Below are 23,393 nucleotides of genomic sequence, written 5' to 3'. Positions count from 1 at the left end.
GGGGGTCGCACAGCCCTCCATGTGCTTGCCAGAGGTATCCTGACTGCCATTAGGTACAGAGATGAGCTCCTCAGACCCCTTGGGAGACCATATGCTGGTGCGGTTGGCCCTGGGTCCCTCCTAATGCACGACAATGCTAGACCTCATGTGGCTGGAGTGTGTCAGCAGTTCCTGCAAGATGAAGGCATTGATGCTATGGACTGGCCCGCCCATCCTCCAGACCTGAATCCAATTGAGCACATCTGGGACATCATGTCTCGCTCCATCCAGCAACTCCACGTTGCACCACAGACTGTCCAGGAGTTGGGGGATGCTTTAGTCCAGGTGTGGGAGGAGATTCCTCAGGACACCATCCGCCACCTCATTAGGAGCATGCCCAGGCATTGTAGGGAGGTCATACAGGGATGTGGAGGCCACACGCACTACTGAGCCTCATTTTGACTATTTTAAGGACATTACATCAAAGTTGGATTAGCCTGTAGTGTTTTTTTTTTTCACTTTAATTTTGAGTGTAACTCCAAATCCAGACCTCCATGGATTGCTAAATTTGATTTCCATTGATAATTTTTGTGTGATTTTGTTGCCAGCATATTCAACTATGTAATGAACAAAGTATTTAATAAGAATATTTCATCCATTCAGATCTAGGATGTCTTATTTTTGTGTTCCCTTTATTTTTTTGAGTAGGGGAATGCGTGCCATCCTAACTGTAGATTGTGGCCCTCTATTGCTAATATTTTTATTATCGAGGTTAATCCAATCTTTAAGCCATGTTACAACTGCGGCTTGATAGTATAATTCAAAATATGGAAGTCCAAATCTTCCTTTACATCTACAAACTTGTAAAAGTTTGAATTTTATCCGGGGTTTTTTCCTTAGCCATATAAATTTCACTATTCTTTTATTCAAATCGTCAAAAAAAAATTTCCCCAATTTTACCAGCACCATTTGGAACAGATATAGGAGTTTGGGTAGTATACTCATTTTTATGGTTGCTTTCTGCCCCAACAGTGAAAGTAGTATTTTGGCCCAGTTATCCAGATCTTTTTGTATTTGCAATATTATTTTATCATAATTACCTTCCTTAATCGAAGAGCACATCCCTATGAACCAAACTCCTAAATACTTCACTTTTCTTGCTATCTGCATTCCTAGTTTATGTTCTAGTTCTTCATTTTGACTCTTGGTGAGGTTTTTAGTTATTATTTTCATCTTTTCCTTATTAATTTTAAGCCTCGCTACCATTCCAAATTCTTCTATTTCATGAATTAGTATACTACCTGTTTCAATCTTCTCAAATCAACAGAAGTTGTTGAGTGGATGGCAATGGGGTCATACTGTGTTAGGATGAGGAACACCCTCAGTAAACATGTTCTTACTTCTTTCCCCTAAAATGTTACCTCTTACAAATCCTAGGTCAGTCACAGATTCCATTCCCTTGCTCATTTTGACCACCTCAGCCTCAGTTCTCGTCTGACAAATGGCTGCCCTGAGAATCTCACCACGTATACTTATTGTTGGAGATCTGTATTGATGCAAGCAGAAGCCTACCCTGGCTTGCATGCATAGTAGAAATCTGGATGCCTAAAGCTTTTTTTAAAAAAAAACTTTAAAATTATTGAGAATAAAAAGAGGACCAAGCAACGGCAGCTTGCCAAGTAAGTGGAGCTCAGTGGCGCGTTCCATTTGAGGTGTTGACAGTGCATAATAAATCCCAGCCCTACCTAACATTTACAGGAACATTATAAAATGAATGAAACGGTGTGAGCTAGTTCCCCAGGCAACCAGACAAACATAATAAACAGTCAGCAGTGGCAAAAGTAACTTACACCATGCACCATTCGCAGGCCTGAAATATATTACTTAACTAGTCCTCCTTTTCTGCTTTTGCATTTCTTGTTATTATTGTTTCTTGGTCTTTGGGGAGAAGCAGGAATAGTTAAAAACAAAAACATAAAGGAGCGACCAGAACCTTATCTTACTAGACTCCTGTCTTTATTGCTATGCATATGAAATTAAGAAGAGTTATCTTGGGTGTTTTTGCATCTTGGGTTATCAGAATTTATTGTTGAAAAAGAAATGGCCAGGGCCATGTTAGGAGTATCACCATTTTTCATAAAGCATCCATGATTTATTTTTATCGGTTCTTGTAAAAATGCTAATAATAATATGTAGAGGTAATTCTTAACAGCATAGCATTCACGTTGTGATCCCTCCCCATACGTATAGTATAGTTTTCTTACTTGTATAGTTTTAATATTAAAAATATGTTTTCCATGACCTATGAGGTGTGTTCTCCTAGTAGCATTTGTTTTTATGGTCCATCCATTATTTCATCCTTCTGTAAGGGAGTAAAGTGGGGGTTACTGTCTGTGTCTTAAAAAAGCAGCTGCATCGAGGCAAAAGCGTTTCCCACCCAACTTCCCTTATGTCCTCATGCATTCATTTTGCTTAAAGCTGTCGATGATGATTGAATCACACCTAGCGATTTCAAGAACATGTGGATGTCCAAAATGGTCTCACCCATCTCGGGACCCTTAGCTTACAAAAGCAAATGCTAAGAAAGAGTGAGAAGGAGTAGGTGTGTTGCAGGCAAGGTGATGAGCAAATGGCCTAAAGACTGGGAAGCAGATTGGCAGCTATTATAAGCAGGCAAGAGGACTTTCATTCAGTTGTCAGGACCACAAACTATGGTGAGCTGCATATCTTGGTGAGTGTCCTGCTTGGAGCTTTGCAACATGTAAAAAGGAGCAACCACATTGAAACTGCACCTCAACCCAACTAGTGAAAGAACTTTTGGAAAAAGGCAAAGGTTGTAACACTGTTTTATAGTCTTGGAGACTTTTACTTGAACTGAGTGTGAAGGACTGAACATGAAGGACAGACATATTTAAGTGGCAATATCACCTTGAGAGTCCTAGAAAGGTATAGTTGATCCAAAGTTGATCCCTATTGTTGGGGAAGGTCTGTGTTGCAATGAAGCATTGTGTATACTTTTGCTATGCTGTGGTGTGTCCAGTCCTTGAACAATAACCCTCAAGGCTCCCATCAAAACCAAATTATTCACTCATCTCTGGCATCTCACTTTATATCATTGAAGACAAGACAGTAATTTGTTTCCTGTGCGTGCAACAGGGCTAACTAAGTATTGGAATAAAACTGGATAATCCACTAATTTTGAGAGACAGAAACTTGAAAGAAGTGACCAAGGCTATGTGTACTCAAAATGCTCTCAAATGGAAAGGGACTAATCTTTCAGTTATTTAATCTTATGTGGTAACATCCCTATTGCAGAATTATCACTCCACATATAATGCTTTAAGAAGGGCTGTGCGATCTTAAAAGTCAGCTAAATGGTCTTACATTTCCTAGTAATTTGTAATTATAATTTCCTTGCTTTTTTCAGGCAAGTAATAGGTATATATGACTCCTGTGTCCAACCATACCCAGTCATTCCTGACTAAATTAAAAGGTTTCCAGGTCTCATAGAGCAGGAAGCCTCTTTCTGAACAGAGGGTACCAAGTAAATAAAATAAAGTGGTGGAGAATGAAGGGGAATTGTGGCCATAATATGCCAATTATAAAGCTTTGAGCTACTTTGAGTGAGTTCAATTTCAGACAAATTCATGGACACATCCCTGTAAATTCTGTTTGTAAAAACATTGAAGTAATTTTAATTTCTTTGGGGATTTTTGTTTTGTTCTGCTTTTATTTCCTAACCCTAGCTTTAACAGTGGGGTTTGTTGGTATTCTCTCATCCAAATACTAACTAGGTCAAATCCAGTTTAACTCTTCGAGATCAACCCAAGACAGCTAGATACTTAACCCACACCCCCTGTTAAATATTCTCTTCAAGTTGAAACAAATTGAAATTAGTTCGTTAATATCTGCTATGCAACTGTTGAATGGAAGTTTGTAAGATGGCATTGGCAGGGGGACACACTAAGAAAAACTAAGTCAAGCTGGACTATACGGAACGTATTCTCATAGGTTTCCTCTTTCATTGTTTTCCCAGTCTCCTACATCTTCCAGAAAAGGAAATGTTTAACATCAGTCACAACAAAGGGGTGGGCTTGCATCATTTGCTTCTTGCTTTTTGGCGGTATGCACAGGGAATCCTTCCCAGACTGTTTGGTTTACGGGCTTTGGCTCAGTGGCTTGCCAAGTAATAATCTGCTAGCTTTAAGCTTTTGGATAGAGAGACATTATATAAAAATATTTCACCTCTCTATGGTATGAAAGCAGAAGGAGCCTTTGGAGCAAGGTGAAGGCCTCCTGGCTTTGAAATAACCAAATTGTCTGAAAGAGGCTAATCACCCAACTAACTGAGCAAGCAAAAGGACTAAGCAAGCAGAGATATCATGGGGAACTTCAACAGGAGAGGACAAGTAGAAAACAGTTGTTTGGGTTTCATTTTTTTCCCTTTGTTTTTGCCTGAGAAATCTGGGGACAGAGAGGAGTGCTCTGCTGTATGCTTCTCAGAGTCACTTGTTTATGAGATGGGTGACTATATAAATTAGTTTAATAAAGAAGTTTAATAAAGAAGTGCTTTCATGAGCTGCAGGAAATGTTTATTGTTTATTTCCCTCCATGCCTTAACCATGAAAGCCAGCTGGGTGACTTGGAGCCAGTCACTCTCTCTCAGCCTAACCAACCTTGCAGGGTTGTTGTTGTGGTGGTGGAGAAAATAGGAGGAGGGAGGAGTATTAGGTATGTTTGCCATCTTGAGTTATTTGTAATAATAGCTAGGCAAAAGATCTGGTATAGAGAAACGCGGACAAGGTAAAGAATACAGTACATAGCGAGGTGCACTTTGAAAAATTGCATTCAGTAGAACATTAAGCAGAGAGACAGAGAGAAGAAGCAAAGAACTGAGCACTTTCTATAGTATGAAAGTATTTATTCCTGAAAGAAAACCAGAATGGGTGTCTTAGTGATTCCATAATGTATGTTCTGTACATTAAGAAATGTCTGGATACATTGGACTGAGTCAAATACATAATGATTATGAGGTTTGTGGCATGCCTGTGGGTAATTATAGACTTCTTTGACGATGTGAAAATTCTCAGACACAGAAAACTAATACCTCATAAGTATTCCATTAAATGTGTTATTTTCATGTACAAGTACTGCTACATTGCTTGCTGTGTGGTTTGAGAGAAAAAATAGCTATTCACATTTAATGTCTGCAGATATAGACCAGATTTATCCATGCTGTTACATGACTGTTGCATATAGTATCATATGCAATAATAAGTTAATATATAATGGGTTATCTAATAATATTAGTTTATAAAGTATAAAGTATTCTACTAAGCAAATTACATGAATTCAGTAGCACTTGATATATATCATCTGAGTGCTCAGTATAATATACCAATACTTTCTGGCTCATTGTACAAAGATTGCTCTGTGGTATATATTTTGATATTTTCTTTTTCATTCAAACTGTAGGAATTTTGTTCAGCACTAACTTCATCAAACTATCTTTTTCTTTTAAGATTTTTCCAAAATTTATTTTCAGTTCAGATTGCATAATTTTTTTAAAAAAATTATACAATTTCTCTACAGTTCTAGAATCATATAGTGGTGCCTTTCCAAATTCTTAAAACAGCTCATCTTAGACAAATGACTGATACAGCATGAAGATATCTTCAGAATTTTCAGAATAAAGCAGAATAAAATACCTTTTTATGGGTAAAACCTTTTTTTAAAGGCATCAAAAAGGCATAGTTTTAGAACAAGGTAAAACATCAATGCTCATTATAGTTTGATTTTACTACCTCTGCATTAAAATTAATTTCCAATACTGATCCTGAATTAAAATCCTATGCAACGAGTAATAAATTATCAAAATGTTATTAAACTATGTATTGTTCATACCATAGAGATTTATTTTCTATCAGCGCCCAACAGTTATCATAGTGCATCGCTTACAACTAGATAGGAAATAAGGAAATATACCAGTGGGTTTAAAAATGGGGTGGGCCTTCAATCATTTCAGTCTTGACACCATCTTGACTTTCTTGACATTTTTACCAACATCCCTGTCCCACTCCCCCCAAAAAACCAGGTGCCAAATGTACAACACCAAGTGCAAATATCTAAAAAAAATATATGAATCACATTGGTCTTCCAACTTTTCTGCATTAAAGTAGAAAAAAAACAAATTCCACCAGCTTCACCATTCATTCCTCCATTATAGGTAACTTTAAGTCCTTCCACCTTTGGACATATAAAAGTTTTGTTGGTCTCTTCATATATGAAAGCAAAGTTCCATAAGATGTTTCCACTTGTTTGTTCGTTAAACGCGAAAGTTCTCTGGTTTCAGTTGTACGTTCACTTTTAAAGTCTTCTGAATCAGAATGCATACTTGATCCCAATATTTTCTAACATTCATGCATATCCACCAAAGGGGGAAAAATGCTCTCAGTTTGATTACATTTCCAACAAATATTTGAAATTCCCTTGTATGTTTTTCACAGTTTATCAACTACCAGCAATGCATCATTTTACAAAAATTAAACTTAAGGTTATAATTCAATATAAATTTCAATCATTTCTTCCACATACATTACTACTGATTCAACTCTATATTATATCCCCAAAGTTTTGTTCCTTTTTTGGCTTAATGAAATCACCATTAACCATAACTCAAGCCTTTTGAGATGTATATGTCAACTTGATTCCTTGAATAAAATTCTTACCAAAGTCTACATCTTCCAAAACTTTAAACGAAAAGGGCCAGTACAAATGATCAAAGGCTTTCTTAGGCTAAGAATATCAGTTCAGCTTGTTTTTCACTACGCTGTTGGTAGTCACTTTGTTACATCCAGCACAGTTCTGGCATTTTTTGAAAAATTATCTTTCAAATAGACAATTAACTTTGATCTTCATGAATGAATTCGTCTAAGCACATTTTGGGTTATCTGCCAAAACTGATTAAAACATTTTATAATCATTGCTCAATAAAGAAATTGGTCTATAATTCCAGAGAAGATGTTCCCCTTAAGCTAAAAACAGGTGTGAAATGCTCTATGTCTTGAATAGCTTGATTGGATTAGAAATTTTGTGATGTGAAAGCCTCTGTATATTCTACAAGATCTGTCCATTCTGTAAAAATACAAACTTTTTACACTCCACAAGCATTTATGAATCAGCTTCATTATTTATTATCTCCTTTTCCTTTATATATAGAACAATCTTTGGAATGACTGCATTTAAGGCGTCCTAACTTTTGCAAAAGACAGATGTCAAAAAAAAACAACTTCCCAGAGTCAACCTGTTAGTTAATTTTTGTCACTTACTGAATATTTAAGATTTATGTTCAGAAAAATTAAGATTTTTCTGGAGACCATGGGCATATGGCATTTATATAAGAGATTTCTGGGTATATTCTAACTTCAAAATTTAAAATAGCCCAGGTAGCCAAATTATATTCCCATGGGGTTTTCTGTTGCAACTTGATGAATCTTTCAGATAAGAAAAACAGAATGCGACATTATATACGGGAGTCTCTGTGGTTAAACTGGGAGAAGATTAAAAGACAATGTTATTTGAAAATTCCAGTCTGGTTATCGACTATTGAAGCATTTTCTTATACTATAATATACAAAAAGGAACAAACAGTTAGATATGGTGAAATATTGAATGAAAAGGGTGAACTTAAATCTATGCAAAAATTAGAGGAACAAGGTATAAAGATGAATTGGTTTTCATATGCACAAATACATTCAAGGTATGATAAAGATTCTAAAACAGAAGGTTTCTATGATAAACTGACTGACAGATAAGATTTTGACAGGTACTGATGAAAAGGTGATTAAAAAAATGTATGGATATTTATTAGAAATTAAACTAGAAGAAGATCAAGTTAAAGAAACTATGATTGCTTGTGGGAAGAATTTTGGTTATGGGATTGATCTAGAGAAATGGCAAAAACTGTGGTCTCAAAATTATAAAATGACAATGTCAACAGCATATAAAGAAAATTTGTATAAGATGTTTTACAGGTGGCATTTTCCCCCCGGACAGGAATAGCAAGAATGTTCAAGAAAAAAACCGAAAAATGTTGGAAATGTCATCAGACACCTGGCTCACATTACCATATGTGGTGGACATGTGCAGATGCTAAAAAATATTGGACTAAAATCCACACATGGCTGGAAAAAAATGACAAAAAAGCATATAGATTTGAAACCAGAGATATTTTTATTGGGAATCTTACCTGAAATATATAGTAAAGACTTGAAATACCTGATTGTAAATGTATTAACAGTGGCTAGGATTGTATTTGCTAAAAACTGGAAAAATGAGAAAACACCATCATAGGAGGAAATCATTAAGAAAATATTGGAATGTGCTTAAATGAGTAGAATGACATTTGAAATTAGAGAACAAGAGGATAAACAATTTTATAAAATTTGGGATCTTTTCTATCAATGGTTAGACAATAAAGTACAGTAATGAATTATGTAGACTTTTAGAAAATAATAAATATACAAAGATGTACTTCTTTCTTATTATATCTACAAAATGATTTTAGGATAGATTTGGGATGGTAATATGAACTGTTATAAGATCTAAGTAAATTATGGTTATCTTGTAAAACATGAATGAATAAAAGTATAGTCAAATGATTAATAATGATATTAATGTATTTAATATTTGATTGAAAGTACGAGAGTATATACAATGTAATTGTAATTGAAGACTACGAAATGGAAGCACAAAACAACTTGTAAACCATCCGGCACACTGTATGTATATATATGGAAGATGGCTTGATGTTTTTATGTTTTGTTTGTTCATGTTTGTTTTAAAAATCAATAAAAATTTAAAAAAAATCAGAATGCAACTTGCTCATTCTCTTTACAGTGTCAAATTTGCTGATTTTGCCATATTCAACAGCACATCATTGGCTGCTTCTCTATACTCCTCTGAACACTTCTGTGCTTGATTTATCTTCTCAATATTTTCTTTCAGATTGCTTTCGAGACGCACCCAGTCTAGGTACTCAGGTGATGAGTCTTTCACTTTCTCCATCAAACTGTCCTGGCACTGATGAACTGAGTAAATCATCTCTTCTATTGTTGTACTAACTATTCCTTTGGTGGCAAAGTTCAATTTCCTCACCTGCTGCTGAGTCTGCTTCAGTTTCTGAGGGACTTCCTCCACTCCCACATCTAGCCAAAACCTGTATCCTTCCATACACACCTGGACATTGTAAGCACCTGAAAAACAAAGAGATGTTAACCTCAAATTAGTGATTAGGATCAATTGTTTGAGTCTCAAGAAAACTTCAAATAGTGGCCAACTGTCAAAGATATTACAATGCCATGAAATCTAATTATTTCTACTTTATTTGTCAGGGACACAGGTGAATACATACATTTATAGGTGTGTGTGAGAGAGAGATGTAATAGTAATTTGGTAATATTAAGCCAAGATTAACCAGACCATTTGCTTGTAATCCTTGGCATAGAACTAGAGATATGCTCTTTTGCAAAACCATCCTTATAGATTTTACAGGTAATCTCTTGGGGTGGGTTTTCTTGCTACTCATTCAGCATAAAGTGATAAAATACTTGATAAACCTCCCTATGAGTAAATTCTGAACTCATTTCTTGTCTTTCTTATTCTAGATTTCACAAACATTGGGCAATTCTTCTTGGCATTCTTTCGAAAGGCAGGCATTACAAAGGAAAGATTAGCTTTAAAGGCACATGAAGGGATAATATACAGGAAGGTAAATCTAAAGAATAATTTCACTGTGACATGCAATCCAAGTAGTAGAATATTCATCCAGGAAACGGAAATCTAAAATTCTAAGCATCTTGGTAATTTATTGAGGCAGAAAATCAAGCTGAATTGATCAATGTAAACAATTTTATCCTGCAAAAAGAATCTGAATCTTGGGTTTTGAACCATGTAATTAATCAGTCTAGAATAATAGCACTGAACAATCTGTCTAGGAGCAATAACAAGAGCATGATATTTCACTATTTTTCTTTCCAAAAACCTCATTGAGTGGATGAAAATTTTAGGATTGAGCTGTCAATAACATAAAGCATTGTTTTCTTACCTGAGGGTCAAGATGAATAAAAGGAGCCATGCTCCCAAAAAATACTGAGAGGAGCCAAGTCATTTAAATTTAGTTCAAATTAATTACAGTTATTTATTTATCTTACAACATTTTTATACCACTACAATTAAACTAATTCTGGACAGTGCATAAGTCAATAGGATTTTTTCCCAATCAGGTATTTTATTATTTTTCTGCTATAACATTCAATATTATAGGTTGGTAACCACAAGTGGAATTTCTGTGGATGCCTCATGCACAACACAGGATTTTAATTGTGCAATTTTGTAGAAAATCATGGCTATTCATTAGATTTATCATTTTCACCGCTATTTTTGTGCTGCATTCAGAATTATGTCTGATGGTAACAGTTGAGTCATTGACTTGCAATCTGAGCATTCCAGTAAGTCTTGGTGAAGGGAGAATGTCTTGGAAAGGAGGATCATATCATTACCACGTGAACAAGGAGGAAGATTTTTGGCCACCTCATAAATATCACCACACAAGTTTAAGGTTGGAGCAATCCCTCAAATTTGTGTGGTGGATGTTTCTGTAAAAAGAAATTGTTTTTTTTTTCCTGTTAAAAAGGCTAAAAACTATTCCATGGTACAGAACACTGCCCTATTTAAGTGGGCAGTAAGAATGAAGTGGATATTTCCAAATCCACATATCCTTATTAACTATCACCACTATCAAAGTGCCCAGATCATGTACTATCAAAACATGCTTTATTCTCAAATATCGTAATATATTTGATTTAATTTGCTCTCATAGGAACAAAACTGCTTTCTGCACCGTAAAAATGAAGCATTAATTTATACAGGAAGTAGTACAAATGGTAGTAGGCTGTGGATTAACAAAGATTTTTCTCTGTAGTTTTGGTCTTCTGTTTGTGTGGCCTGATTCTACCGTGTTTCTCACAAAATAAGGCTGGGCCTTATTTTTTTTTTTACCCCTGAAAAAACAACTAGGCCATCTTTTGGGGGGTGACTTAATTTCCTCCCCCACCTAGAGCGGCCCATACACACATACCTCACCACGAGGCCGCTTCTATCGGCCGACGAAAGCTCCCCAAAGGCAGAGTCCCCAGCTGCTTTGGGGTGTGGCATGGCTGCCCATGTCCCCTCATCTTTAGGCAGTCTCTTTCGGGCGATGGAAGCTCCCCAAGTGCAGTCACCAGCCACTTCGATCGGCCAGTAGAAGCAGCCTCGGGGTGAGCACACACACACACTCCCCTCGCCGCAAGGCTGCTTCTATCGGCCGACAAAAGCTCCCTGAAGACAGAGTCCCCAGCTGCTTCAGGGTGAGGTGTGGCTGCCCGTGTCCCCTCACCATTAGGCAGTGTCTTTCAGGTGATGGAAGCTCCCCAAGTGCAGTCACCAACCACTTTGATTGGCTGGTAGAAGCAGCCTCACAGTGAGGGGAGTGTGTGTGTGTGCTCGCCCTGAAGCCGCTTCTACCGGCTGATCGAAGTGGTTCGTGCCCACACTCGGGGAGCTTCCATCGCCTGAAAGAGACTGCCTAAAGGCAAGGGGACATGGGCAGCCACACCACGCCCTGAAGCAGCTGGGGACTCTGCCTTTGGGGAGCTTCTATCGGCTATTGGGGTATTCTAGCCTAGGCTAACTACAGGGCACTCCTAAAGGCAAGTTTTCTCCCCACCCCCCGCCTTTCCCCCCCATTTCTCTTCACCTCATGTAGTTCTAACAAATGATGTGAGAAATGGTGGGAAAACGCATGGTTTAAATAGGCCTAAATTTTGTGGGTGGGGCTTAATTTCACCTCATGCCTAGAAATCATGCTGGGCCTTCCTATTGGTGGAGGCCGTATTGTTGGAGAAACACAGTATTTTGAATATAGAGAATATGATGGAGTATTATGAAATAATGTGAACCTAGATTGGGTTAGTCCCTGTTCTATTCCTATACATTATAATTAGTGCAGCTAAGCAACACAAAAACAAGAGGTGGAAGTATATTCTTGCTGGCATCCTGTACACCAACATTTTCTCTTCAATTCAAACTGTTCTACAGCATTAATTGCCTACCAACTTACTATGTTCCTGCAAGATCTTCTCCATGCAAACAGAAAGGCTGCTTACAGGTGAACAGTCATAGGAATTCCTTAAGGTCTGTATAGCTTCTCGGAGGGACAAACAATGATCTTGCTGCTTATTGAAGGTCTCAGCAATACTATTGAACAGTGCATCAAATTCAGGCACATTGACTCGTTTCATGGTAAGGGGTGTCCCCTTGGTGAAATTAACTAGAAAAATAGAAGCCACAGTGTAATTTTGAATACAATATCACAAATAAGTAAGAGTCACTAAGTAATTAATAGGAACATGACCATTTCCTCTGTTCTCTGCTCTGAGGTAGAATCTTCAGTCATTTCTCTGCCAAGAACATTTCTATTTAGGATAGAAAATCTTTCTACATACTTTTTCTGTGTGCACTTACCTAGTTGTTACAGGAAGATATTGTCCCTCTTGCCAATAAATTTTGTGGGGCTTGGCATTGATGCAATTGTCTTTTAAGAGACAATTCTTATTATAGTCATGCTTGTGGTATAAAATATGTCTAGTTGTGACCATTGGAGAATGAAGCATTTTATCAGGGCAATATAATTCAGGGAATGTCTAGTCTAGATTAGGGGTCCCCAACCTCTGAATCACAGCCCATTACTGGGCCCTGGCCTGTCTGGAACTGGGCCGCATGACTGCGCAGAGCGCAACTTGCATAAGTGGAGTCCACCCGTCTCCTCCCATAGCCCATCAAGCCATAAAGGTTTGAGATTGTTGGTTTAGAACATGTCATAGATATTGGGATAAAAGAATGATTTATCTTTATAACAATGACTGGTTGATATTTTAAAATATATCCCAAGTAATGTCAGTAGCCAGCTGTCATTAATTTTAATGGGAAACTGGCATTCCAAATCTCTCAACTCACTTTTGAAAAATCGCAGCCATGATATTAACAAAGTAACTTTATCAGAATAAGAAATGGAGCCATAATTAAACTTTGAATTATCCAATTAAAATCATACCAGTGACTCTATGACAACACAGTTCAGGTTACAGTTTATTTTTCAAACTTGCAGAATTGCAATTTTTCCAAACAATGGAATACTTCATCCATTTTCTGGAAGTATTTTCAGCACACACCAGAAAGAAAGAAGGGGAAACTTAGCGTTTTATGTGCAAACTCTGGTTTCCCTATATTGTATATCTCTACAGCAGAATTAACTTTGAAAATATTATAAAAATCTAATTTTTAGAGAAAAACAATTCTGTTCAAGAACGATGAAAAAATATTTACTTCTGGAATATTTTGGAGAGGATAAAACAATGTGTTCCTATTTCCAGAAAGGATAATATAAATCAGATTGAAAACAGCATTCAGGCTGAAACTGCATGATTCAACTGAGATGATAGATAGATAGATAGATAGATAGATAGATAGATAGATAGATAGATAGATAGATAGATAGATAGATGAGAAATTTGGATGAGAGATGGTCAATTACATTAAATATGTATTCACATAAAGTTGTGTGTGGAGAAAAAAGTACAATTTCAAAATTATTTCTTACAATTTCAATTATAATTAATCATAATTCAGTTCCTCTATAATACTGAACATACCTGTAATACAAAGAAAACAAAAACATTTAAATAACCCAGAGCTTTACCATTTTTGATCCTTTCACGATTTCTTGAATGCTGAGGATTCAGATGTTCCCTCTGTGTGAGAAAAAAAAAAGGTTGTTAAAAGTAAATGCATTTACCCTGCCCCCAATGTTTTCAGAGATTGCCAATCTTTGGAGTCAGATGCTTTGTGCTTCTAGAGCTAGATACCTTATTTCGTGAAATGTTACATCTATTATTATTAACGCTTGCTAAGCTGAGATGCTTCTCTTAATACTATTGAGTAACAATGGCCCAATGGTTAGGATGCAGCATTGCAGGCTCTCTGCAGAATTCGATTCTGGCTGGCTCAAGGTTGACTCAGCCATCCATCTTTGTGAGGTCAGTAAAGTGAGAATCCAGATTGTTGAGGGAAATAGGGCTGACTCTGTAAACCACTTAGAGAGGGTTATAAAGCACTGTGAAGTGGTGTGTAAGTCTGCTATTGCTATTATATATTTGATTATTTACTTCATAATTATTGGGTAAAGTGGGATCCTGGGATTCTGGAATTTTTTTTCAAACAGGACTCTATTTGATTTCTATAGCTATCCATCTCGGCAAAGAATTCTGCCTCTCTTAAATGATGGAATGGAGTTCAAGCAATAGGGTCTACTTGTTTTATACAGGTATTGAACTTTGACTTTAAGGATCCAATTTCTAATGCTGATTTAGGAATTGGGTTGCAACCTTCTGCATATAAGCAGAGTATGAAATCCCATATATTTATTGATTTACAGGAATTAGATGACTGCCTATATTGTAGAATGATTCTAGGTAGCTCACAATAATCCATAATACATAGTTAAAATAAGTGTATCCTTTCTCCAGGTGCCAGGCCACACATCCTGACAGCTCAATGCCCATCTAAGCCAGGGGTGGGATTCTACCAGTTCGCACCTATTCTCTAGAAACGGTTGTTAAAATTCTAAGCAGTTCGGAGAACTGGTTGTTAGAAGAAATTATTGCCCTAATCCTGTAAGGAAGGCAAGAAGGAAACATTCTGGTGTTGCTTACAGAAACTGCCTCCGTTAACCCTTATTACATTCTTGGCAAAACTAGACTTCCTGTCTCTAGAACTTCTCTGGGGTTTTTTCCCCCTCCTTTGTTGGTACTTTGCTTGTGTGGAGTGACCATTCAAAGTTACAATGGCTGTCAGCCTTCAAGATTTTCTTCCTTTGCTTTGCATCTTTCGGCTGTCATAAGTAACAGGGGAAGAGTGGGGACATGGTTATGGGAAGCGAACTGGAGGTGTTAAAAACAGAACTGTATAAGTTGGAGAGGGGGAGATTCTTGCTTAGGCTTCTATCCTATGCTATGTGTAGCTGCAACTCTTTATCAAAATATGTCAAGGTCAACGGACAGAGGCCTCATCAGCAGCTGGAAATGCCCACATGATGCTATATACAACTTTTAATTGGATGAGCCAATTGAACTATTGGGGATGGGAACTGTTATGTCTTTGGAACTGGTTGGAGTTCCCAACCAGGTCCGCTGTTTAGGCGGGAGCATCAGCAGCTCCCATTGGTTGGCTCCGTTTGACAGTCGGCTATAAAAGCCGGCTGTCGAGCAGAGCCAGCCGTTGTTGTTCTCTAGCAGTCTGCCTTGTTAGCTGGCAGACGCAACAACCCTTTATTCCCTTGAATAAAGTCCATACTTGTATGCTCTGGTCTTAGCCTCGTTTGTCCCTTCGCTCTACAACACTGGCGACGAGGGTGGGATACTACGGGCTAGCCAGAAGCACCAAAAGCAAAAGAGCTGAAACCACGGCATCTGGATCATAGCTGCCTCGCTCACAGAGAGCTCGAGCTCAAACCGCTGCGTTCGGAGCTGAAAGTCACGGCGCTGACAGCCTCAGCCGCCCGCTCGCAAAAGAGCGCGTAATTCAAACCGCTGCCGTTTGAATTCAAATCTCGCTAGCGAAGCACGGCACTGTAGTCACAGTCGCCAACGTTTCCCCAGGAGCACGAATTTCAACCGTTACCACTGAGCTGAAGTCATTGAAGCTAGTACGGCGCTGTTAGCTACCGCCGCCAACGCACTCGGAGGGCGCGAAATTTAAACTGCCTTCACGAGGTTGAAACTCACAGAGTGAGTCTCGGGCGCTGCAGCCGCAGCTGCCAGCGCTCGTAACAAGCGCAAATCCAAGGGCCACGACTGCCCAGAGAGACAGCCTATTCTACTAAGAGTCTGAGGGTCCCAAAATGAATGCCAATCAGGCATTCCCACCATTCAAACCCAGTGAGGAAAAATGGGACTCCTATAAGAACCGCTTCAATCACTTCCTGGACGCCATTGGCCTGGCTGATGCTGCGGAACACAGGAAGAAGTCGTACTTCTTAAGCTACTGTGGGGCTGAGGTTTTCGACACCGCCACGGCACTCTTCGCACCACGTGAGATCAGAAACGTTCCGTGGAACGAAATACAGGAAACACTCTCTAACCATTATTCCCCAAACCTTCACAGATCGCAAGGCGTTTCGCATTCAGGATGAGGAAGCAAGCCGAGGAGAATCCATCAACCAGTACATGGCAGCCCTGAGGACAGCCGCTCTTCAATGCGAGTTCAAGAACTACTTAGACGACATGCTTCTTGACCAACTCGTTTGCGGGGTAAGAGATCAGACACTCCAACGATGTCTACTGGCCAGGAAAGATCTAAATCTTTCCCAAGCGGTGGAGGAAGCCCTAGCCGCGGAACTATCCGTCCAGTCAGCGGCCGTGATACAAGGCACCGCGCCAAAGCCAGGTATTTCCACTGTCCACTCAGAGGAGGTGATGAGCGAAGCTGACCCCTCTGAAATCGCAGATGTCCATCGCCTAAAGCAACTGAAACAGTCACAGGTAGGAGCGAGACAGAGAAACAGCAGTGGCCCACAACAGATCCCTTTGTGCCTAACCTGCGGGGGTTCCCATTCCCGGGCATCTTGCAGATTTAGAAACGCCAGCTGCCTTAACTGCAACAAGAAAGGTCACCTTGCAAGAGTCTGCCAGGCAGCACGCGCTCCATCCCAGAAGTTTCCCTCATCTCCTAGCCTCCAAAGGCAAGTAGAAGACTGTTACACATGTTACCACACCAACCACACTTCCCAAACTCCTAATAAGATTAAACTCTCTCTCTCCCTAGAAGGTAAACCTTGTACCATGGAGGTGGACACCGGTTCAGCGCTCTCAATCATCTCCTGGGAGACGCTGAAAAAGATTCAACCCAGACTGACCAGGAAGCAGCTGCAAAAGTGCCACCTCACGCTGAGAGACTATCAAGGCAAGAACATCCCTGTCCTCGGGAAAGGCAAGTTCCTTGTTAAATTCCAAACCTTCAAAGGCCATTTGCCTTTAGTGGTGGTTAATGGTACCCTCCCTAGTCTTTTGGGGTTAGATTGGTTCCCCTCTCTTGGCCTTAATGTCACAGGGATTCATGCTGTCTCAACTTCTGATGTAGACACATTGTTCGCTGACTATTCCAATGTTTTCAGTAGCGAGCTGGGTTGCTACAATGGCACACCCATCTCTTTCTCGGTAGACCCCCAGGCAGTTCCTGTCCGCCTGAAATTCCGTAGAGTACCTTTCGCCATCCGCCCCAAATTGGATGCGGAACTAGACAAACTTCTCAAACAAGGGGTAATTGAACCCACAGATTTCGCCAAGTGGGAGACCCCCATAGTCACCCCACTTAAAAAGGACGGTAGTTTGAGAATTTATGCTGACTACAAGACGACACTTAACCGTTATCTCCAGGTTAGCGCATACCCCGTTCCAGTCATCCAGCACCTATTGCACACTTTCGAACCCGGCACCATTTTTGCCAAGCTAGACATGTCACAGGCATATCAACACTTCCCTGTCGACAGCCACACAGCAGACTTACAAACAATTGTAACACATAGAGGGGCATTCAGATGCAAGCGCCTCCAATTTGGCGTTAGCGTGGCCCCGGGGATTTTTCAGTCACTAATGGAGAGAATTCTCCAAGGTCTTCCAGGAATAGTCCCCTATTTTGATGATATTTTGGTCTCAGCTAAGGACAGGCCCCAGCTCCTCCAGAGGGTGAGGGCAGTATTGGAGAAGTTTAGACAGCATGGTCTCAAACTCAAACGGGAGAAGTGCACCATCGCCACTAGACAGGTGGACTTTTTAGGATATAGACTAGACGCCTCAGGCATCCACCCAGTGGAGTCAAAAGTAAAAGCCATCCACGAGGCACCCACACCTACCAATAAAACGGAACTACAAGCCTTCCTGGGTTTATTAAATTTCTACGCTTCATTCTTACCACACAAAGCTTCAGTCGCTGAACTGTTACACAGGTTGTTAGATAAAGACGCTCCGTGGCACTGGGGCCCCAAGGAATCACATGCATTTAAAGCGATCAAATCCCTACTCACCTCTGACGCCGTTTTAATTCAGTTCAACCAACGCCTACCCTTGGTTTTGGCCGCTGACGCATCCCCTTTCGGGATAGGAGCTGTCCTTAGTCACAGACTTCCCAATGGCACAGAGGCACCAATTGCCTTTTTCTCCAGGACCCTTTCCATGACTGAAAGGAACTACAGCCAGATTGATAAGGAGGCTCTGGCTGCAGTAGCGGCAGTCAAAAAATTTCACTAATTCCTTTTTGGCCACCATTTCGAACTCATTACAGACCACAAACCACTCTTGGGACTTTTATCGGGGGACAGGCAAACTCCACAAGTTCTGTCCCCCAGGATGACCAGATGGACATTGTTTCTGGCGGCCTATTTGTTCAAGCTGGTCCATCGCCCCGGTAAGACTTTAAGCCACGCAGATGCTCTCAGCCGCTGCCCTTTGCCAACCCCAGTTGAAGACCCAGCTCCGGTGCACGCGATCTTCGAAGTCAACGAACTTAAGCTACCTGTAACTGCTGATGACATCGCGGCACACTCCAAGAAAGATAGACTAATCGCCCAGGTTCTGGACTGGGTGGGAAGGGGGTGGCCAGAAACAAAGTGTTCAGTTGACTTTGTCCCATTTAAAACACGTCAACAGGAACTATCAAAACTCCAGGGATGCCTGCTGTGGGGTACCAGAGTCGTTATCCCATCCACTCTTCGTGTGCCCATATTGAAGGTACTGCACGAGGGCCATCCGGGTATCGTGCGAATGAAGGCGTTGGCTCGCAGTTACGTATGGTGGCCCGGGATGGGCGATCAGATCGCAGAGTGGGTAAGCTCCTGTAAACCCTGTCAGGAATCTAGAGCAGCCCCACCAGCAGCCTCACCCACAAAGTGGGAAAGTGCCAATGCCCCTTGGTCACGGTTACACATCGACCTGGCCGGGCCGGTTCATGGCAAGACTTTCTTGGTGGTCGTGGATTCGTATTCTAAATGGATAGACGTTGCCTTGCTTCCCATGACCACCACGCAGGCAGTTGTCAAAGCCCTGACCCGACTTTTTGTGACTCATGGGCTCCCGGACACGATAGTCTCCGACAACGGGCCGCAGTTCTCGTCCTGCGAATTTAGCAGGTATGTCACGAACCTGGGCATCAGACACGTCCTCACGGCCCCCTTTCACCCTGCTAGTAATGGGATGGCGGAGAGAGACGTCAGGTCGGCTAAGGAGGCACTAGCCAGATTCGGTCAGGAAGACTGGCATTCCAAGTTATCCCGTTTCCTCCTCAGCCAGCATACAACCCCATGCACTAGCACGAACAAATCCCCGGCTGAACTTTTAATGGGGAGACGTTTAAGGACTACTCTTGACAGGCTGCATCCTCATTACTGCCCTGATACCCCTTTGGGTTCTGACAGCCAGGTGCGAGACTTTGCCTTGCAGGACCCAGTCTTTGCAAGGAACTATGCAGGGGATCCATTGTGGGTGCCTGGGCAGATCGTGGCTATCACCGGTCCAAGGTCCTACCGGGCCCAATTAGAAGATGGTCGCGTATGGCGGAGACACCTGGACCAACTACGCAGGCGGCAGAGGGACCGGAACAGCGGTGAGCCGGATCCAGCAGCCAGCCCTCGAATCCTCGCCCAGGTTCCAGACGGAAATTCCCTGAGGGGCCAGTCATTCCCGCTCGAACAAAGTGGGCCGAGAACGGACCTAGACGGCCGGCCCGAATCTCCTGCACATCCACCCTGCAGGAACACCGACCATCCAGGCCGAGACGTTCTACCAAGCCAACCCGAACGAGGGGAGACTTCTCGTTCCCCGGATCCAGTGCCAACCCCAGAGGACTCCACGGCGGCCTCGGAGCCGTGCTCCTTGGACTCGATGCCAACCGGCAGTTCCCCTGAGCCACGACGTTCGGGTCGCCAGCGAAGTCCTCCATCATACCTCAAAGACTATGCATGCGCCCAGCCAGGGGGGAGGGGTGTTATGTCTTTGGAACTGGTTGGAGTTCCCAACCAGGTCCACTGTTTAGGCGGGAGCATCAGCAGCTCCCATTGGTTGGCTCCGTTTGACAGTCGGCTATAAAAGCCGGCTGTCGAGCAGAGCCAGCCGTTGTTGTTCTCTAGCAGTCTGCCTTGTTAGCTGGCAGACGCAACAACCCTTTATTCCCTTGAATAAAGTCCATACTTGTATGCTCTGGTCTTAGCCTCGTTTGTCCCTTCGCTCCACAACAGGAACCTTGCCATCACTTTGTATATGTGATTTACATGTTCATTTTCTCAGATTCAGAATTCTTTTGTTGCTACCACTTGACTTTCAGTATAAGATATCTTTTCTCTAATTAATGGATTTTCTTTCTTGGATTTTGAATGGAGTACCATCTGACATTGTCACTGAAAAAAGTGACTTATGACCATTTTTCACACTTACGACTGTTGCAGCATCCCCACAGTCATGAGAGGCCAGGCGAGGAGATGTGTGCCTCGATGTAAGTGATATTGAGTTGGCCACACCCAGCCAATAACATGACCACCAAGCCATGTCCACCCAGTCACATGACCACCAAGCCATGACCACCATCAAGCCACACCCACAGAACTGGTTGTTAAAAATTTTGAATCCCACCCTGATCTAAGCCCAATGCTTGGAGGAAGAGCCAGATCTTCACAGATCTCCAGAAGGGCATACATAACCTGTACCTCCATTTTTTCTCTCTCTTCTACTAAATGTGAATCTACACAAAACACATGGCCCCCTTATAAGCTTTCAGGAAGTTTTGGATTCCAATTCCCATCCATCTCAGTCAACAAGAATAATTGTCAGGAATGATGGGATTGAATTCAAACAAGAGGACCTTACTAATGATTTATGGTTGTAAATAGAAAACTACCTGTAACCTCCACTACTAAGCCCTTTCCATCCTCCAACCTGTTCACTAGAGTTCAAATTATCTAACTCATCACATACATCAAGAACCCATCTCCCAGCTTTGTTTTCCCTTCCCAAATAGGTTGGCTTATCTTTGCTACCATTTAGATTTGCCAACAAGGGTGATAAGACTTTAGGTGTTTTTGCTTTGCTTTTTCCATTCAGCTTGTTGAACTTGTTCTCTTACCTCTCCTGAAGGCTCTGCGATCAAGGGGCAACAGGTGAAGCAGCAGGAAAAGGCCATTTTTTAAAATCAAAATGAGTTGGAGTATATTCAGGCACCTGCTTGGACAGTCCTGTAAAATCTTCTCATACATCAGCTTTTCTAGTTCAAAGACTTTTAAACAACATTGCTCTGGTGCAATGCAAACCTAGAAAGTTATCCTTACATCTAGGGAAAAGACAGTCAAAAGCTGTCTTTTCCTTAGACTTGAAAGCTGTATTTCTGTTCATGGGCCCAATTATCTCAAACAAGTCTAACTGGTTTATCAGCAATTACTCTCTGTGTAGTTAAAGAAGCCCTTTGTCCTGAAAAGTGACTTCCTCTAGAGTGGCATTTCTGGAGTGTACCATTATTCCAGGAAGGGGTGTGTGGGTATCTGTGTGTGAAAGGAAAAGGAGCGAAGCAGACAGTGCGTACCAATGTACTACAATAATAACTGAGTGAAATATAGTCCCTTAAATCTTTGTCTGTAAAACTGGTCACAGGTCTGCTGAATCTCGTTCATTTTTTAAAACCTTTTTAATATATATTTCCATCATTTTAAATAGATGAGCTGCTAGTGTAAAATCATACTTGCTTTTCATCAACAGTTCTCTTTTTTTTCTCTCACATCAAACAAGAGAAGTGTTTGTCTTTCATCACTGAAGCTACAAAAAAAAAAATAGTCAGTGGAGAAATAATATCTGAGAAAGTATTATTTAAAAATTCATGGTACTTACTTGGAAGAAAGATAACCTTGAATTTTAAAAAGCTAGAATAGATATAAGCAAAGATGTAAGTCCTGTACAATATTGACTCCTGGCCTATTCCATGTCACCAACACTAGTTGAAAAAAAGAAAGCATGTGATACATGGTTTATGGCAGAAAATCAGTCTGAACACATTTTAAGGACAAAAATTGCTTAAAATAGTTGCAATTGCATCTTGAGGAAAAAGAAACCAGTCACTGTTCCCTATAATAGCGAGTTTTTGTCAAAATTTGTCAACATTTTTGTAATAAAGTGAATGCACACCCTGCAAAAGTTGCTCTTCTCCACAAATGTGTAGAACATATAGGCCATGCCTAAGCATACATGTGTCATAAATATATTTCAGAAGCTAACCACATATTAGCTGAATTTATTAAACTTGTATGGTGCTTGACCAATAACTCTGGACAATTAATTAAATCAATTCAGGCAGTTGATTTTGATTAAAAAAATCACCAACTTTCATTTATATAAAATAATTTACAGTGTCCCAAGCTTGACAGAGGCAATGCTGTTCATGAAATTGCAGATTCCACGTTTCACATTGCATTACTGTCCTCAACTATTTTTTTCCCCAAAATGTATTGACATTTTAATGATGTATGTAGATAACATTAAATACACCACTGGTGGGATACAATTTTTTTTACTACCGGTTCTGTGGGCGTGGCTTGGTGGGCATGGCAGAGGAAAGATACTATAAAATCTCCAGTCCGAGGTGGTATTTTCCAGTTCTCCGAACTATTCAAAATTTCCACTATCGGTTCTCTAGAACTGGTCAGAACCTGCTGAATACCACCTCTGAAATACACACACATACACACACACACACTGCACTAATTGGGACAGCATATAATGTAAAATAAATAAGGGCCATTCTTTGCAGAGTTGGTCAGAACAGGAAAAATATAAAATATGAATATTAAAAGAAATATATACAAATGTATATTTTTCCCTATAGACTTATTTTTATCATTTCGAATTCATGAGGAGTTTTTGGACTTTTGAAAGCTCTTGAAGTTCTTAACACTCTTTGTTGTAGTGCTATGTTTGTGTATTGGATATGCTTTATACCATGAGCTACTGAGTGTTAATTTTGATTCCAGTAGTATAGAAATCTGTTTAATAAATAAATATTGGGGCTTTTTCCTCTAATTGTCCATTGGTTCAACAAAGAAGGTCAACCATATGAAAAACCGCAATGCAATAAAGATGGAGCTTTATTGCCTTCATCAGGGAGTGGTGAAGAGGTTTATTTATTTAGCAGATTTAGCACACATGCATCTCAAAAAATCACCAACTCTGGGCAAAGTACAATAAAGCAGCCACTTAAAATCAAATCAAAACAAAAACATTTATATACAA

At 40.4% G+C, this 23,393-nt stretch overlaps 1 protein-coding gene across 2 annotated transcripts; it reads right to left on the bottom strand.

The window, feature by feature from the left end:
- Nucleotides 1–7,148: 7,148 nt before the first annotated feature.
- LOC113436989 (uncharacterized) lies at nucleotides 7,149–21,603 on the bottom strand. Of its 2 annotated transcripts, XM_087925021.1 has the most exons (5): nucleotides 21,244–21,558; nucleotides 13,778–13,829; nucleotides 12,140–12,349; nucleotides 9,136–9,233; nucleotides 7,149–7,602 (listed from the first exon to the last, which is right to left on the bottom strand). In XM_087925021.1, exons 1-5 carry the CDS (start codon nucleotides 21,298–21,300, stop codon nucleotides 7,582–7,584), a joined length of 438 nt encoding a protein of 145 aa, XP_087781147.1. In that variant the 5' UTR covers nucleotides 21,301–21,558; the 3' UTR covers nucleotides 7,149–7,581. The 2 variants fall into 2 exon arrangements, with proteins under 2 accessions (XP_087781147.1, XP_087781146.1); XM_087925020.1 differs by lacking the exon at nucleotides 7,149–7,602 and having other exon boundaries at nucleotides 8,637–9,233; nucleotides 21,244–21,603.
- Between the last annotated feature and the right edge of the window lie 1,790 nt (nucleotides 21,604–23,393).

Source organism: Pseudonaja textilis, chromosome 2 (assembly GCF_049901715.1).
Source record: "Pseudonaja textilis isolate UNSWEBS1 chromosome 2, rPseTex1.2, whole genome shotgun sequence".
NCBI lineage: Eukaryota > Metazoa > Chordata > Lepidosauria > Squamata > Elapidae > Pseudonaja > Pseudonaja textilis.
The sequence above is the reverse complement of the archived record's forward strand: the minus strand, read 5'-3'. Positions and strand labels throughout refer to the sequence as shown.

What these genes read in the sequence shown, in the direction of transcription:
- LOC113436989 (XM_087925020.1), bottom strand. Translation starts at nt 21,300, where the DNA reads ATGGCCTTTTCCTGCTGCTTCACCTGTTGCCCCTTGATCGCAGAGCCT. An exon ending in TCGCAGAGCCTTCAGGAGAG is followed by an intron (nt 13,830 to 21,243) that starts GTAAGAGAACAA and finishes TTTCTCACACAG; the next exon opens with AGGGAACATCTGAATCCTCA. An exon ending in TCGTGAAAGGATCAAAAATG is followed by an intron (nt 12,350 to 13,777) that starts GTAAAGCTCTGG and finishes CTATTTTTCTAG; the next exon opens with TTAATTTCACCAAGGGGACA.